This window comes from Dermacentor andersoni, chromosome 10 (assembly GCF_023375885.2).
Source record: "Dermacentor andersoni chromosome 10, qqDerAnde1_hic_scaffold, whole genome shotgun sequence".
NCBI classification, from domain to species: Eukaryota; Metazoa; Arthropoda; class Arachnida; order Ixodida; family Ixodidae; genus Dermacentor; species Dermacentor andersoni.
The window spans coordinates 62,006,373-62,023,465 of record NC_092823.1 but is presented as its reverse complement, the minus strand read 5'-3'; the positions used below and the strand labels follow the sequence as shown (position 1 = coordinate 62,023,465).

General features: G+C 44.8%; 1 protein-coding gene across 1 annotated transcript; it reads left to right on the top strand.

Annotated features, from left to right (window-relative positions):
• Positions 1 to 5,960: 5,960 nt before the first annotated feature.
• LOC126543855 (carbohydrate sulfotransferase 9-like) lies at positions 5,961 to 16,640 on the top strand. The gene is made up of 3 exons (XM_050190987.3): positions 5,961 to 6,742; positions 10,233 to 10,885; positions 14,684 to 16,640. Exons 1-3 carry the CDS (start codon positions 6,641 to 6,643, stop codon positions 14,931 to 14,933), a joined length of 1,005 nt encoding a protein of 334 aa, XP_050046944.1. The 5' UTR covers positions 5,961 to 6,640; the 3' UTR covers positions 14,934 to 16,640.
• The last annotated feature ends 453 nt before the right edge of the window (positions 16,641 to 17,093 follow it).

The window sequence follows — 17,093 nt, the reverse complement described above, 5'->3', positions numbered from 1 at the left end:
GGTGGGCCATTGCCGTCAGCACCTCTGCAGATGGAAGGGCTGTATGGGAACGCTGGCTTCATGAGCGGCATCGGAGTCAGCTATCCAAGAAGTCGACGGCGAGGCGCAAGCAGTGGTACAACCGCGTTCGCGCGGTTACGGCGAGGGACGGCGACATTCAACCCAAGAACGGGCGCTTAATAGCTGTGCTCGAAAACAGTTTTAAACGCTACCACATTTACTGCCCTTCTACGTGTCTTGGTAAGTGGCCATAGTACTTAGAAATTTAGTCAGTGATCAAGTAAATGAGACGTAGATATGCTCCTTGAAACAAACACAGCTCCTGATGATCACAATAATTATAATAAACGAAACCTTTCTAATCGTTTTATCTCTACTATCCTACCCTTGAGGTAGGCAAAGTAATGCCGCAATGCGCACTTGTGGGATGATGATTATTTGGTGTAAGTACAACCGACCTATTTTCGATTGGGCCCGACATAAAAAACTTTCGTTTTAAATTCGTTTTTGCATGGATATAAATATGTTTTGCATCTGCAGCTGCAGTGAAGTCATGATGTCTGAAAATTTCTTTTGGCGATAACAATTGCCGTTGTTGCAGTAACAAATCTTCTGCAGTCACATTCTCAGAAAAACAAGGCGCTTTCACCCCAAGGATATGCATGCTATTTTTATGCCATTTTAAATGTATGTTCAATATGCGCGGAGTCAAAGAGGACACGGTAAATACAGCGCTAGAATGCGCCATTTTCAATGTATTTGGCCTGCGGCGCTCATTTACATTTATTTCCGCGCTGTGATAGCGCTGTTCTACTACAGGTCTCGCTAGATAGTCTAACAATTACAATTGTTTGGTGTTCATAAGATATTTGGCAGCACAAGAAGAGGTCGCACTTACGACAAATACTTTTACGATGTGAGCGAATAAGTTGAGCCGGCTTTGTTTATGACAGCGACGTTTAAGTTAAGCGGCGCTCGGAGCACATGTTCTTATAAGACGAGCCAACATCCCCTCGCCATCCCCCTCCTGCTCACACACATACGGAAACTGTGCAAGAAATGGAAATTTGACATTGCACAATGTCGAAACGTGACGTAGCTTTCTCCCATGGCTCCTCACCATGCACGTGCATACCTTTAGAAATTGTTTTTTTTTTAATTTATGTAATAGATCTTTAGAACTGTTATTAGTTCCAATTTTATGGTATTCAACACACTTTAAGTCAGAAGGATTAGACTACAATGAAACTTCCGCGGTGCGTTTGGCAAGGATCTTTCTGTTGACGTTCCGTTCATTTCTCGTTTATTTTCTCACATCGTCTGTGCGATAGAACGAACAAAGTCAAGCGTGCTTGGTTGCTGCCAGCATGACACTCTCATATTCGCTGCCATCAGATGCCGAAGTTTCTGGCTTTGGAATTTTAGAAATCACTGTCCCACGTGCACCGACAGTATCAGTTTCAGTACCGAACACACCCTGAAGTATATCATAACCTGTCAAAACGGCATAACTGTTTCGTCAACAGTGCCAGAGACATAAATGAAAAGACCGCACTCAAGAAGTATAATGATTTTGCACATAAGCCGTGCCATAAGGCACGTAATACTTAATTGTGCATCAAATCTTTCGAAGGGCCTGCCGCGTTTTGAATTGGCCCACGCGCCAGGTTTGGGCTGGCTCTGAGACTCGTCATGAGACTTAGAGCACTTTCCTTCACACCTGTAGCGTCTTGCGGTGGTCTTGCGTTGGTTGCGGTAAGAGCAGCATAAAAAAATTAATTTATGGCACCTGCTGGAGCTGCTCCCGGGATCGAATGCCTTACTTACATTGGGAACTGTCATTGACCGCCGTCCTTTGCACGCAAGTGAACGTGCAGCGTTGTGTATAGTCGCTTAATGTAGTGAATAGCCGAATAGCGCCAGCTGAAGTTCCATTGTCTCCACCGCCACCGCAGACACACACAAAAATCTCGTTCAGCGTAAGCATAAAAAAATGCATTTGGTTCTCCTGCAACATGCACCCACTTAGATTGTCCTGGCCAACCGCCGCGTTGGCGCCATAGAGTTCGACACCTTGCGAATGGTACAAGCCCTTCTTTACAGCCGCGTAATACACGAAACTCCATAGCTCATCAAGAAGAAACACAAGCTAAGCATTATAATACAAAAGGCGACGAAGCTCGCCCTATGAACCGCCTGCGCTGATTAATTGCCTCGCATGAGTGTTCACAAGCCTGGCTAGAACTGGCGGAAGCCTGCCTCATGAATCAGGTCAAGACACTGAAGATCACAACCACAGGAAGAGCAGACTTCCGAGGCAAAGGATACGCTACCAGCCTGGAGCCCGATGACGGACGAAAGGGTAAAAGCCCAGTCGCAACTCCGAGCATGTCTAAATGTTAAACGGATCCCTCAGAACATGAATTCTGAACACCACCGAGGCCGACGGCTCGCCAGGGTAAATGCCGTCATACACAACCAACGTAAGGACCCGCACACCTGCTACATGGGCATTTCAAGTATCCAGGCCGAAACGCCTGCGCCATGAGTGTCACAGACTTCAAGGGGACGGTTATGCGTTCGCTGGCCTGTCTAGCAATGACGGTCTAAGACTGATTGGACAAATACGATCGAGTAAGGAAGGTCCTTCAAACAGCGGGACGATGCTTCTAAACTACAGAACGTTGGCTTCTACGTCCCTGAGTTTGCCAAGAGGTGGTTTGAGAGTCACGAGCTTGTTCAGTCTGCGAAGACGTTAGGTGTCTTTTTTGACAGCCATATGTTATGGACTAATCACATTGACTTCCTTGGAGGCAAACTTGCGCAAGTGCCTGGGGCGCTCTTCAGCTTAAGACCGTTGCCACGCAAGGTCAAACTTCTTTTGTACAACGCTCTCTTCCTGAGTCACGTACACTACTGCTGCCTCGTGTGGAGTACGACGTAGTAACAAACATAAACCGGTTATTCTTGCTTCAAAAAAAGGCAATACGTAGTATCTGTAATGCTCCAGTAGACGCTCACACTGCACCTCTATTCAAACAGTTGAATTTCCTCACACTGCATTCTCTGTTGCAGTTGAGGCTGTTACTAGCCTATCGTAAAGAAGCGAAACAAAGCCAGTCATACATCGCATCGTTAGCACAACTAACTAGAAACGGAACAGAATACAATACACGGTCACCTGAACACTGGTATGTGCCGCACCCTCGCACTAACTATGCTCTTCAAATGTTGTACCATCACTTACCACGCCTATTAAACACGCTTAAATGTAATAACATAGATGTCACTTCCTGTCCTGTATCGCATTTATATGAGCATTTCAGTAACATTTGAAGACGATTTAATGGGTTGTTTGTGACTGTTTTCTGAAGTAGACTGTCGTCACACATCTCAATTTGATATTAGCCTCTGTCAAATCATGTCTTATTTTTTCCTACAATGATTACCTTGTTCTATTGCTGCTTCTTTTGTACAATACTGTACACTGTGGATTCGCGTAGTTTTTATGATTTGTAATGTTTCTCTTTCTTTTTTTTTCATTGCACTTCTGTTTTCTGGCATACTGTCTAAGCCAACTTGTCATTGTTTTTTTTTTCTCTTATGTATTTGTTTTGTCGGTTCTATATCAGTGCCTGTGCCTTCTGCTGCTGCCCTCAGACCGGGTTTAAGGCCCGTCATGTTGCCGCGAGCAACTTTTTCCTTAAATCCCCCATAAATTGTACGTTTATGGAAATAAAGGCCTCGTTCGTTCGTTTACCTCTGTGATTGGCCTTCCTGCAAAAAGCATCTTCGGTGTATTTTTGGCACACCCACGGTCCGCTCTCATCTTGCGAAGAATAAGCTCTCTGAGCGCGTGCAGCATTATGGCCAGTCGTACAGGTCATACATTGAGGATGTTCTCACGCTTTGCCGTCGTGTGAGCAACTGACCATGTCCACCACCTTCTCAAAGGTATCGGATCTATTGCTTTCAATGCTCTTGCGGCACAAAATACCATGACTGTACAAGACGTCATCTTCGTGTCTCAGCGCCTCAATGCCTTGCAGTCAATCCGTTGCAGCCTGACTTGTCCGACAACCCCCTGAAAACCCCTTGGCGAGCAATGTTGAGCTCCGAGGTCTCATTCGAGCTCTCATTTGTGAAGAACTGCAAGCCCACGATTGGTCAACTTTCTCCAGTGCTGCTACCCGACCTACGCAGCATCATTAAAAAGGAGTTGACCTCCATAAACAGCGCTAATTCTACTGCCGTTTCCCCTTGCCTGCCACCGCTTTCGTACTCCCACATTGCTGCAATGCTACCCGTACCTCCATGCGCCATGTCGCCTGGGCCGGTTCAAGATCAGCTAATACGTTTACTTACAAGAGCGTCCAATTCACCCCACTACTCTGCCTGGCGTGAGTCGCGCCCGACTTGCTACTACTGCGGCCTAGGTGGGCACATCTTCCGGTTTAGCCGAAAATTATCCCCGAACGCGCGCACACAGATGAGGACACCGTTATGGCACTCGTCACTCAGGCAAGCGAGGGTGCCATAGCAGTCTTCGCCGGCTCTCAAGCAGCGGCACGCAACTACTTGAAGGGCAGGATCTCCACCAAAGCGGTCCAGATATGGAAACGCGGCGACACTTCTCCCACCTACAGCTGCATCGTGTGGAATTAGGGACAACAGACACTCGGCGAAAATGAAGCGGCACATACCTTGACCAGTGCAAGCGTCAACCGGGCCTCCCCGCCCGATATGCTGGGCGCGTCCCACCTATCGACACACATCAGCGGAGGAAACAGAGCCGCGTAGGCAAAGCAAGCAAGCAAGAAAGCGTAGGCAAGGGCAAGCAACTTGCCTGTGCTTCTGAGTTGTTGATAAATTCGACTTTACCTGCCATCTGCTATCCGCCTGGTTAGCTCAGGTGGTAGAGTGGCTACTCCGGAAAGGCGGTGGTCCCGGGTTCGAGTCCCGGACAAGGACAATTTTTCTTTAACTGCCAAGCTTTTCCTTTGAGGAACCCGTATGGGTTTCCTTTGTAGCACTTAGCTACGTTTGGGTGGAGATGTCTCATGTTCTTGCGTCTCTTCTTCTATTAGATTCGGATAGCGCTGCCTATATCTGGCAGTTTTGGTGCATGATGTAGAAGCAATGCTCGAGTTTTCTGGTCGAGGCGTGTTTGCAGTCGTCTCAAGAACAGACGCCCTGTGAATTTATCCTCTCAATAATGCTCAGAAGCAGAGCAATCCTTTAAGGATTTCCGCCGCCCTCCTCTCCCGTTGTTTACCTCTACGCTCGGCCCTTCCATTGGCCAAATGTCGTCGCTCGCCTTCGCGCACGTTTTTTTTTTTTGTCTGCTTTTTTCGCAGTGCAAAAGCCGCTTTCCCAAATTGTGCTGGCTCCTAGTTCGACATAGTTCTTTGTGCATACGTTTTCGGAGACTCAAGCCCCATTGAACTCTTACTGCAAAAGTTTGATGACTTTTCGTCAGTCACTTCGCTTGTTCGTATCCACTTCATCTATACGTATTCGTTCCTGCACTTCGGTGATTTTTCACCCTTGACTTTCGATGATGCTTTGGCTTTTCTACAAATTAATCAGCTTCACAGGCCCTAATCAGGACAAAATATCAGAAATATACATAAGCACTCTAGATGCAGATAAAAAGTCGTTTGGTTTAAAGTAACGTTGACGGAGCATATATATATATACGTTTGCGCAGGGAATATTTTTATCATTGCAATATTTTTTTCCAGAATGAGGAAGATCGCAGTTCTGATTTCAACTAAAGTGATTTATCGTGTACACAGTGCAAGCTTTACGGGTGTTTTAATTGGTTCTTCGCTTGACCGGGGCCGTAAAAATTTTGCTGTCTACCTAGTGCTCAAGGAATTATTCAAGTTCAATTCCAATTTGCTATTTCACAGCGCGTTGCAGATCGTGGACAACCATTTGAGTGGAAACTAACTCCTAGAATCATAGGAACCTGCGTTTATTCGGGAATGGCTAAAGAAATCTTGCTTACAAGGAGAATCTCGACTTCTAATCGATACTTGTGTCTGCACAAAGGAGGACCATGCGAAATAAAAGAAGCAAGAACTAAAGATTTTCCAAATATTGTGCTTAGCCTGTGTGGCAACAATAAATTACTCTCGGTCGCTTTTTTTTTTTTACATGTAGATTACATTGCAGTCGAAAAACGTTTTGGGTTATCCTTCGTTTTATCCACGAAAAACACGAGGCGCGAGCAGCGGACTCCTGCAATTCTAACTTTTATTCCTAAATTTAGCACCAAAACGGTTTGTCGCGTTCATTTTTTATTTCGTTACCGATCGCCCGACGTTGTAGGATGGAAATCTCAGGCCTCTATTCGTCGTTGCCCGTCTGATTTGAATTAGGGCTTCACTGGCATGGAACATAGACAGTTTCTCCATAGAATACTCGCGTCAGCTCCAGCTGGCGCATTTCGGGAACGAAAAAGGCCCAAGAACGAAAGGAGAACGAAGCGTTCATATTTCATCCAGCGACGCAACTGAGCCTGCGAGCGCTTGACAACTGTGCCCATCGCCGACTTGCGCCGGTCTTACAGTATGCGAGAATTTTCGCAACCAAGCTAGACATGTTGCGCTCGATTTAGGCCGGTTTTTTATCCATGGCAATACCGTCGTTTAAGCCACTCGTACTCGCCCTCGTCGTGGCTGCTGTAGTGCTGGCCAATCTGGCTATCGTCGGACGACATCGGCTCTTTGCAAAGGTGTGTTGCACTGTTTTGTTTTTCACAGATTTGCCGTTTTCCGGCTCATCTAACTTATTTCTGGAGGTGAGCTTGCACCGTCGATGTGTCATAGCCTCCCGGATATCGTCCATTTCGCATTTCCTATTCTTGAAGTCAGCGCTCTAGTAGCCGAGATTTTTGTCTCGAAATGGTCCTACAAGCTGACAGTCCTCGTGTGTCTTTTGTAACCATGCGTCCTTTGTGATTTACGAGTAGAAATGTTACACTGAGGCACGTTTCACACGCTTGAGTCCCTTAGCGAATGGATGGTTATTCTCGGCTGAATAAACAATGGCGTATCACTTGTAATTGTATTAATATGGCATCCCACGAAGGCAGTTATGACTTCGCGGAACATCCAATGACGAGGTATAACCTTCCAATGAGAAGCTTTAGTGATTATGTGCATGTTTTCTTGAGTATTAAGACGCTACTGACGCATTTACCGTGCTTAACAAGTGACCATTGCAGGCCTTATGAAGACAGCGGGTATTGAACTAATCTAATGTTGTTTGGTGCGTGTCATGAATAAAGATTTATTATGTTTTGGATGACACTGAGTAGTCAATGAATGCTATGCTCTGGTGTTCAGTAGACTAGATAAACCGCAATATAACACTATTATTAGCGCCTAAATCCCAAACGTATATATGTTAGTACGTTTATCTTTACGTAATAACTATTAAACTAAATGTGGATGTGGCCAAGTTAAATAAAAACGATGAATATTGTACAAGTGTTATTATAAACATTAATATTCAACGCTGATGCACGCAGAGTTTCAGCGCCAGCTGCGCTTTGTGTGATTGTTGTTCCTCTTGCTCTTCGCATTAGGCGAAAAAAAAATAAGCATTTTCTGCTTTGTTTTGTTTTTCTTTTACGGAGGAGTGCTCGTTCCACTATGGTGTTATTTCACAGTTTTTTAGACTGATCATTTATGTACTTTTCTATATATCGGCTGCACGCTATATGAATTCGTTACACCCCAAGAACGCTGATAATAAAAAAAACGAACTAGGCGAGCTTTACAAAATAGCGTAAATTTTTATTGTGCTACCATTAATTTATCTGCTTCAACAGCGGCTGTTTTTCACTTTTATTCGAATAGCGTAAACACGGCTGTTATCGCTACTGCAGGTAAATAATAGTAGCACTATTCGTTCACGATTTTTTTACTAATTTAAACAAAATATGTTGTCCAAGTTCAACACGTTGGAACATATTGGGCTCTGGATACCCGTTGAGAACTGCATAGTTTCTGCGGCAATTCTCACTGAATTTTCAGAGGGATGCATTAGGCACCATGTCTACGTTCAGGACCAATATCTGTGCTTTCTTAATTGCTTTACGTCTACATTATTTCTGAGCGAGCACACACAAGGCGACGCTTGCCTGCGTTAAGATAAGTGTATAGGCCAGTCACAGTAACGTCGGTTGTATAGGGAATGACAATACAAGCCATAAAATTGGAACTGTTCAAGTCGGTGGAGAAAAATGATGTACTGCGAGAACTGCAGATCGGATTGAGGCTCGGCAGACGCTTAGAGGATATGTTTGTACTAACTCAGTGCATCAAGATTTCAATAGCTCAGAATAGACGTTTATCGAATAGCATTTCTAGAAATTAAAGGAGCCTATGAGAACGTAGACATGGAATTGTAATAGGACATTCTTATTCACAAAGGCATAGATGACGATTTCATGGAGCTGCTGAGACAGATATGTAAAGACAACCGAGTACAAGTTGTATGGTAAGGTGGAAGAGATAATGAAGTGATGGGAATTCACCAAAGGATGAAGCCAGGAAGTCGCTGTCTCCATTGTTGCTGACACTTTGTGTTAAGGGCATAGAAAAATGTCTGGAACACAGTGAATATGGATTTGATCTATCCCACATGTGAAATGAACAAATGGTGCGACGGAAACTCCCCTGGACTGATGTATTCTGACGACATATCGCTACTAGCGGACAACAAAACAAATTTACAGCCGCTTGCGAACATGTGTGGCAACGCAGTGACAAATCTAGCCATCAAGAAATAGGAAATTACAATACTCCTTAAAGAGATGTGTAACTACGGGGTGTCAATCCAGCAGCAAGTCATACCTATAGTCAAGCAATATGAACACATCGGCGTATACGTAAACGAAGGAAACACTTACTCAAGCACCTACAAAGAGCATCTGAAAATAAAGGCCAGGCGGAATGCTGAAGCAATGAAACAGAACACTGTGGGGCCACAATAAGTATCACGTGGTGCGTGGAATATTGAAAGGAGTCATGGCGCCAGCGCTAACGCTCACAATGTCATTCTATGCTTAACATCGGATATCATGTTGGAGTTGAAAGTTGACCAAAGATCGGTTGGCCGCCTGGCTTTGGGAGCCCAAAGTGAAATCACAAATAAAGCAATGCAAGGTGACATGTATTGGGCATCTTTTGAAGTTGGAGAAGTATAGAGTAAACTTAGTTTTGAAGAAATACTCAGGAACATGGATGAAACTAAATGGGCAGCTAGTGTGCTTAAGTATCTGTACTTGAAAACGTGGCCACAGAATGGGGGAAAAGGTCAAGAATGTTGGCAATTAAGTACAGGGTAACTGAAACTGTGTACAGAAAACAATGAGTGATGAGAATGTGAGGGAAGCAGATACAGTTAATTGGATGCAAAGAATGGAAACAAAAAGAACCATAAATATTTACAAGAATGAGAAGAAAGAAAATAGGAGGAAAATCTGCACGATAAGACAAAGGGCAGTGCCTTGCTATTTGAGGCTAGAGCCGGCTGCTTAAGAACAAGAACATACCGCAGCAAATATCAAAAATTAGATGAGGCCTGCGTGTGCTGCAGCGAAAATTCGGTAACCAATGAGCAAATCCTAATAAAATGTGAAAAGTTTCACCAAGTAAGAACCGTTGGTAATGTACACTTCCAGAAGCGCTTGGGTTTAAAGTGGATGGAAGCGTCAACCGGTCAGCAGTCGACATAAGCAAGAGACGTTTCGAGTGTTGTGTAGCAAAATGAGGGAAGGTATTGATATGGCCGGATACCTTAGGGTCATAGCTAGAGGTACGAGGTAGATTTTGAAGGGGAAGAATATTGAGATGTACACAAATACTTTAGATAAGAAACGTATACAGCATACCTGATTAAATCAAACAGGCTAGGTGACTATTTACCACCGCCCTGTTTCAAAGGAGATGCCATAAAGTGATCGTCATTATCGTCATCATCATTCAAGACAAGAAATTCAATACGATCAGCCAAAGGACAATTCAGAACTCTTTTTGATATTTTCCTCAGCTGAGCATGATTATCTTGTAATTCACATTCCTGAAATGAGATGAGTGCTTCACTGCATGTCGTGAATTCAATTAAAATTTCGCACAAGACGCCGTGCGAGAACTTTAGTGTCGCAATCTTTAAGGAAACTATTTACCGCATCAATTTTATTTCATTCCACGCAGCTTTCACCATGCGACTGCAGTGCTTCCGTCGACCGAACCGTCTACCCCGGAGAAAAAGAAAAACTCAGCGAGATGGACGACCTAGCTAGAAGGCTCGGCCGAATCGAGGCCTACTGCAAGAAATACGCCGGCATCTTACAGGCAGAGAGCTCTGTGGATCACTCAGCGAACGTAAGCAGTTCAATGTGCGCACGTGACCCGCGATCTCTGTACCTCGTGGACACCCGGCGCTTCGCATTCTGCTCCATCCCGAAGGCTGCCACGTCGAGCATCAAGGCCCTCGTCCTACTGGCCGAGAACGTTTCCGCGGTGGCTACCGACGCCGACGGCATCTACAAGGCCTTCCGGCGAAGGTTTCGTGTCCTGTGCCCCAGCGCCTACGTGAGGGACCACCTCGTCACCAACTACACAAAGGCTATCATAGTGCGACACCCGTTTGAAAGACTGGTCTCGGCGTACGTGAACAAGATTCGCACTGCACGGCCAAAGATCACGGGCGCCAGAAGAATGTACAAAAGCGGCTTCCGTGGTAGTGGGCCCAACGGGACTTTCACGTTCGCCGAATTCGTGAACATCATATTGAACACGTCTGCGGTGACCTGGGACCCGCATTGGGCGCCCTACACTCGTCGATGCAGGCCTTGTACGATGAGGTAATCCAGCTGTTATTACAATAGCAAGTGGTTGTTCAGCTGTGGCTGCACTGTTTTATCGAGAAGCATTAGGAAATGTATGCCAGTCGTATTATACTGAACTTTTTCTCACATTGCTAACTTATCGGCTTGAAGGTAGCTAAGAGGACTAGAAAAAAAAATATCAGAAGAGATCTATATATACGGACCGCGCAAGGACAAATTGAATGAAAGATTCTATGCGTACTTTTTTTAAATTCAATTCAATTCGATATATCTCTCTAAAACGATCATTACTATACTAGACAGCTTACGTATCTTTAAATAGGTACTAAAAATGTGTTAGGCTCAGCTACGTTGACACGTTTTCTTCTGTTGGTCTACAGTATTTTTCCGAGTGCCAACACATGGCTTTAATGCGTACGAAATTTCCGCCGAGAAGCAGCTGTGCTTATATTTGAATCGCCACGCCACAATGGACGAGTTTACCTAATCAACACGTGACCTTGCTCTTTACCGTTCTCTATGAATCAGCCATTGCTGATATCGTTTGAGAGGTACCTCCAATTAGCGTTCCTCCAATTTTTCATTTGTCATTTTCTTCATTGCAGAAGTTCTCTGCTGGCTACTAATGACGAACTTGTTGTTACAGAACACCGGTCATTCAATCCAGCTCGAGTTATTAGATTTCTTTACTGTTTATTTTTGGTGAGCAACTGAAGCAGGGTATGATACATTAGATATCGCACAGATGTAGCTCATAATGTAGCTTAGAATACGAAAAGTACGAGTGGTTGGGCAAGCGGTGTTGTGATGTGCAGAGCAGATAGCAGGTGGTCTAATACTGATTTGCTTAGAGTAGCGAAATTACATCGAACCAGCCGAACACGGCAGACAACTGATATTGTGACGAGATTATAAAAGCTGCGCACATTGAGTCAAGCCCGCTCACTTACAAGGCAGGGGCCAACTTCATATCACTCACACTGCCCTTCGCCAAAAAGCCCGCATGCAGTAGGCTTCTTATGACGATTATTATTATGACGCTGATGACAGTTTTTTAGTTCATATCACTTGACAAATCTATGAAGTGTACATTTCATCTAGAAAAAAAGATTTTGAGTTCACTGGTGGGATTGCTGTCCTCTACAACGCAATATTACATTTCGCATAGTTTCCTCGACGCCGCAGGCATTGCAGTCGGCGCTATCAGTCATTCCAATCAAAAACGTATATGCATTGGTGAATGCTACGCTTAAGCGTAAGCGGCACAGCATTGTTTCCTCAGTTCGCAGAAGCCCTGGTAACAGCCGCAGTTGCATAGAGGGGTCGAGGGAATGCAATCGTTCTAATGTGATAGGGTGTGCTACCTTGCTTAGATGTTGGGCTGCGTCGGTCCGCGAATATGGTACAGAAACAAGGGTCAGAACATCTACTGTGCTACTGCCCACCTTTTGAAAACGAAAGACATGACCTCTCCACAGCTCTCAATCAGTTAGATAGAACACCGTTCACCTTGAACAAGATCTTGGGACCATGGCCTCGCATATCGCAGCTACAAAAGGCCACAAAAGCTCTAGTGCGATATTTGAAAGCTACTGGATTGAGTCAGCGTCTGTGATCCTGACTGAGTGACCGAACGATATACCCAGTAGACTTTCTCTTCTTCTTTTAATCTTTTCGTCCCCTTTTCCCTTTCCCCAGTGTAGGGCTCAGTCTTGGTTAACCTCCCTACCTTTCCTTTATCATTTGCTCTCTCTCTCTCTCACACACATTTCGCATACAGCCAGCAACAAATTGAATGACTTCGAGCCGGAACTAAAGCACACCGGTGATATTCAGGACCTGAAACTGACAGTGGATTCAGGAAGTCGCTTCTTTGAGAACATTGAAGTTTCCCTTCTAATAACAACATGCGGTCACGCTCGTTGAATATTGCGTGGCCACGTTGCAATTGGTATTTCATGAGTGTCATTAATAGCCTATTCCAATTGCTTCTAGCAAGGACCAACGCTTACACTCGCAATTCGCGAAAACAAATGTGTATGGTACGCCGAACTCTCACGTTTGTTCAAACAGGCTTCTTCTCGAATAGCCATCGTATTATCGCTTTGAAACCTGGAATTTCCGGTTTTACAATGTTCAAACCTTTGATTAGGTTTCTTGTTCTCACGCATTGGGGCCTTCGTGATTATGTCATCATGGAGAGAGTTCTTTGCCAGAATCATTTCCCGCTTCGCCGAGGTTCTACTCCTCTGAATCATTGAGTTAGAGGTCAAGCTCCTCTTACGCGAAACAAAAATGCCTTAACTAAAATAGCTCGTCGTTCAGCTTGTCGCTTGGGAATGCGACGGACTGAAGGCATTGCGTAAATAAGCTGGCCCAAGGAGGTGGCGTCGTTTGAGGACTGGGTGCCACCAGCGGCTAGCATCAGGGACACTTAACTCAATGTGAGGTTTCGCGTGTGAAGCTTCATTAGTGAACAATAACTAACTCTTTTCCCATTCCTGAATGGTCTAGAGGCATCATTTAAATATATATTACTATGTCTCTCTTTCTCATAAAGGTACATAATTGTTAAAATTGCATACGGATTCCACAGAACGGGTGCCCAGGGTACTTTTTTTATTAACCCTTTGTGGTACAGTGGTACAAATATGTACCACTTTTTGGGCACGTTTCAAATGCCCGTAATGAAACAACTCTTCAAATTGGAGCCAATTTTACTAGTGCTGCCATTTACCAAGGCATTTAGAAAGCTTTATGGGCGTTTTTATTTTATTCCGTCATGTGGCGCGAAGAGTAACTTAGTTTTTGCAAATGTCTTCATTGCGGTTCAGTACGTGCTGTTCTGGCGTGGGAAATACTCACTCAAAACGCTGCTTCAACATGCCTGCTAAGTGTATCCTTTTACCCGTTTACTAAATGGAACCTAGTGATTCATCTGCAACCATATACATACATTGAGGGTGCCCTAATTGTTCACCGTTTTGAATTGTTTGTTCTGGGCTTGCTTTTGGCTGGGGTTGTTAGGCCTAAGTGGACGGCTATCGCACTGGTCAAATCGCACAGGCCGTGCATCTGCATTATTTCTGAAAGCGGAGGTAATAGCAAAGGATTGTCGCCCGTAAAAGCAAGAAGGGGACGGCAAGCATATGGTAGGAGTTCCTGACGACATCAGACTTCTCAGCCGAGATCTTCACCCATAGCGGTCGGCCTGTCGACAGAGGTGTAGGTGGGGCTCCACGACACGCAGCAAGGTCGAACGAACCTTCTGTGCAGCAAATGCCAAGTTCCGCTATGTGTCGAATGTTTTCAGCCATTCCACAAGTGAACAGCAGCATTGACTTTGTAAATATCGTTCCTGTTACACATTGTCTCTTCATTTTAAACCGCCTGCGGACAGCGGTACAAATGTGTACCACATTTCATTTCTTCTAGTAAAGTCAGTGGTACATACATGTACCACTTTTCTTTCGAGAACTGCTGCACCATGTTTCTTGAAAAACGTGTCAAACATTCAAACATTTTCTTTTGCCCTGCTGAATGCTATTCTTCAGATTTTATGAACGAAATTTCAAGGAAAAAGTAGCACCTCACAAAGGGTTAAGAAATGTGCTACACACCAACCCCTCTCCTTGTGTTTGCGGGGGTCTTAATAACGGTATTGTCCACATGTTAGCAGACATGCAAGTAACATACTCTTAAAAATCAGTACTTTACTTACGCGTAACTATGTGCGGGACCACTCTTTTGTACACACGATTGCATTTTCAATCGCGGAGAAGTAACGTTCTCGCTTTTGATCTCACTGGTCAGGTACGACATCATTCTGAAGGTGGAATCGCTTGACCGAGACCTGGCCTCCTTGCTGCCAAGGATTGGACTAGCGGGCTGGTCGTTCCCGAAGAAGAATACAAAGACAGTTGCTGAAGAATCCGACGCTGATTCTGCGCATTATTTCGCAGAGCTCACGCGACAGCAGGTGCTTTTGTTGCACGCGATTTACATGTATGACTTTGAGTTATTTGGCTACACACTTAGCGGATATGCAACTCCAGTGCATTGAGATATTTAAGGAAAGCTTAAGTACAAAAGAAATAATGAAGTTGCGGTGGAAATGAAGAACTAGATATGCTTCTGTTGTGTTCAGTAGAGGGCGCTTTCGAAACGCGTGCCGTACCCCAGCCTCTGCAGAGAGTGCACGAAATAAAGCCCTCCCGACTCTACCATTCAGATGGCATGGTGACCCGCAATACATTTCAGTCAGTGTGCTTGAAGTGTGTATAAACTGTAATACTGACTACATCCCGCGACGGTTCTGCGGGTACAAATATCGTCATTTGGCAAAGGTATTTGCAGTCCTTTGTAGCAGTTTATCATCCGTAACGTGCTGTTACAATTCCAACCCAAGTACAATGTAGCATTACAGCCTAGTGAGTGCAGGCAAGGTTAGTACGCCTGTATTTCATTCTACCCAGGAATGGCACGGTGGATTTGTAACCATTCTGACTGTGTATAGATGGCAATGAGAGCTTGGTCGCTTTGACTGCGGCAAAGATCTGATATAAAGTATACACGCCTTTACCGTTAAATTTAAACGGGAAAGCTTAATTTGTCCGCATTTGCTAAGTCAAGGCAATAGCTGAGCACGATTCCAACGGAACCCCATTCCTGTAATGTTGTTCGCGAGTCTGTTCTTCCTAGAGCCAGCACTTTGCCCCCATTTGCCGGCGACACGCCGGTATATTTTAGCGAAATAATCGATCGATGAAAACTAAGTTTGGCAAGGCACGCAGGGGCACAAGCATGTTCTACTCAAACAGGAGATCCTACTTTCAGTTCTTGCTTTTTCCTTTCGCTGAAATGTAGCCTTGACGAGAACAATAGATAGGCGAAGATACGTTGAGAACAGCCAGCGCCACAGCTGCAAAAACATCAAGCCGCAGAAACAATTTCGATCAGTTGAACGCTTATCACTGGCATCAAACGGTCACGTATCTAGTGAAATTCGTGTGGGCCATGGCACTGAGTATTGAATAACAAAAGCACTCATTCGAACAAAAGACAATTTCAGCAAACCCATTGTAAGAAATAATAATAAAAGCATCAAAACGCCTGCGGCTGCAAGCAACTTCGCAAGGACCCTGAGTTGACGATGCCCTTGCAAGCGCTAGTTCCGACCTTTAGCCATCTGTAATCACCGGATGCTTAAATGAGAACGTTCCCAGAGCATATTAGAAGCAAAAATATTCATTACCTCGATGGTTGCGGCACGACTAAATTACTCCAGCTACCGAAGAGGCAAACTCATACTGGCTCAACTTACGCGTGATTATGTGACACGGAACCATGCTCGTGCATTTCACGCGTAGATACTTATGACTTCGTGAAGATACTGCAACAATGTGAAATAAGCGACCTAATTAGTTTTCACCAAGCAATTACCCTTTTTCTTTAAATGCAGCTGAGAAACCGCGGTAGCTGTGCTCCATCTCACAAGTCGTTAGCTGCACCGTGGAAGCTCGATGACTTATTAGCCAATAGCAAGGCCGAATGCCCCTCGAGATGGGCTCGGTCGCGCCGCGTCGTCTGCTCATCGGCTAGTGAATTCCCGGTATTCGACGTGCATGCGGAAAGGTCCTAACATGTCAGCTACCGCCTTTAACGTTCCATGTACCAAGCAAAATAAAGCTCTCTATTCCCGACAATAATAAGACAGTTAATCTCGGAACTACATTACGCTGCTCAAGTATATCACCGGTGTACGCCTCGTACTTTCTGCAGTGCTGCAAATGATTCGGGAGATAGAGTACAAGTACCTGAGAGCACAAGTTGATTGCTTCTAACCTGACTGGGGTGGCCGCACTCGGGTGAGAGCTAAATGCAAAAGCGTTCGGGTGTCTGCTGTCAGTGCCCGTAAAAACCCCTCGCTGATTCAAATGCATTCCGGAGACCCCCACTACGGCGTGCCTCATAATCAAATCGTGATTCTGACAAATAAGACCCGAAAACTCAGTTTCTTTACATATTTATTTCCCCTAAATTCTGGTTCTGAGTCCTCTCACTACAAGCTAAATTAAGAGAATGTTTTGTTGGACCATTATTCAAAGAGCGACGAGGAAATGACGAACGTATCCGTTAGCCTACATCAAGTATTGGAGTCACGGTATTCTGCAGCCTGTATCATTATTCGAAGAAGCTATACCGTGAACTCGTGCCAGCGCAT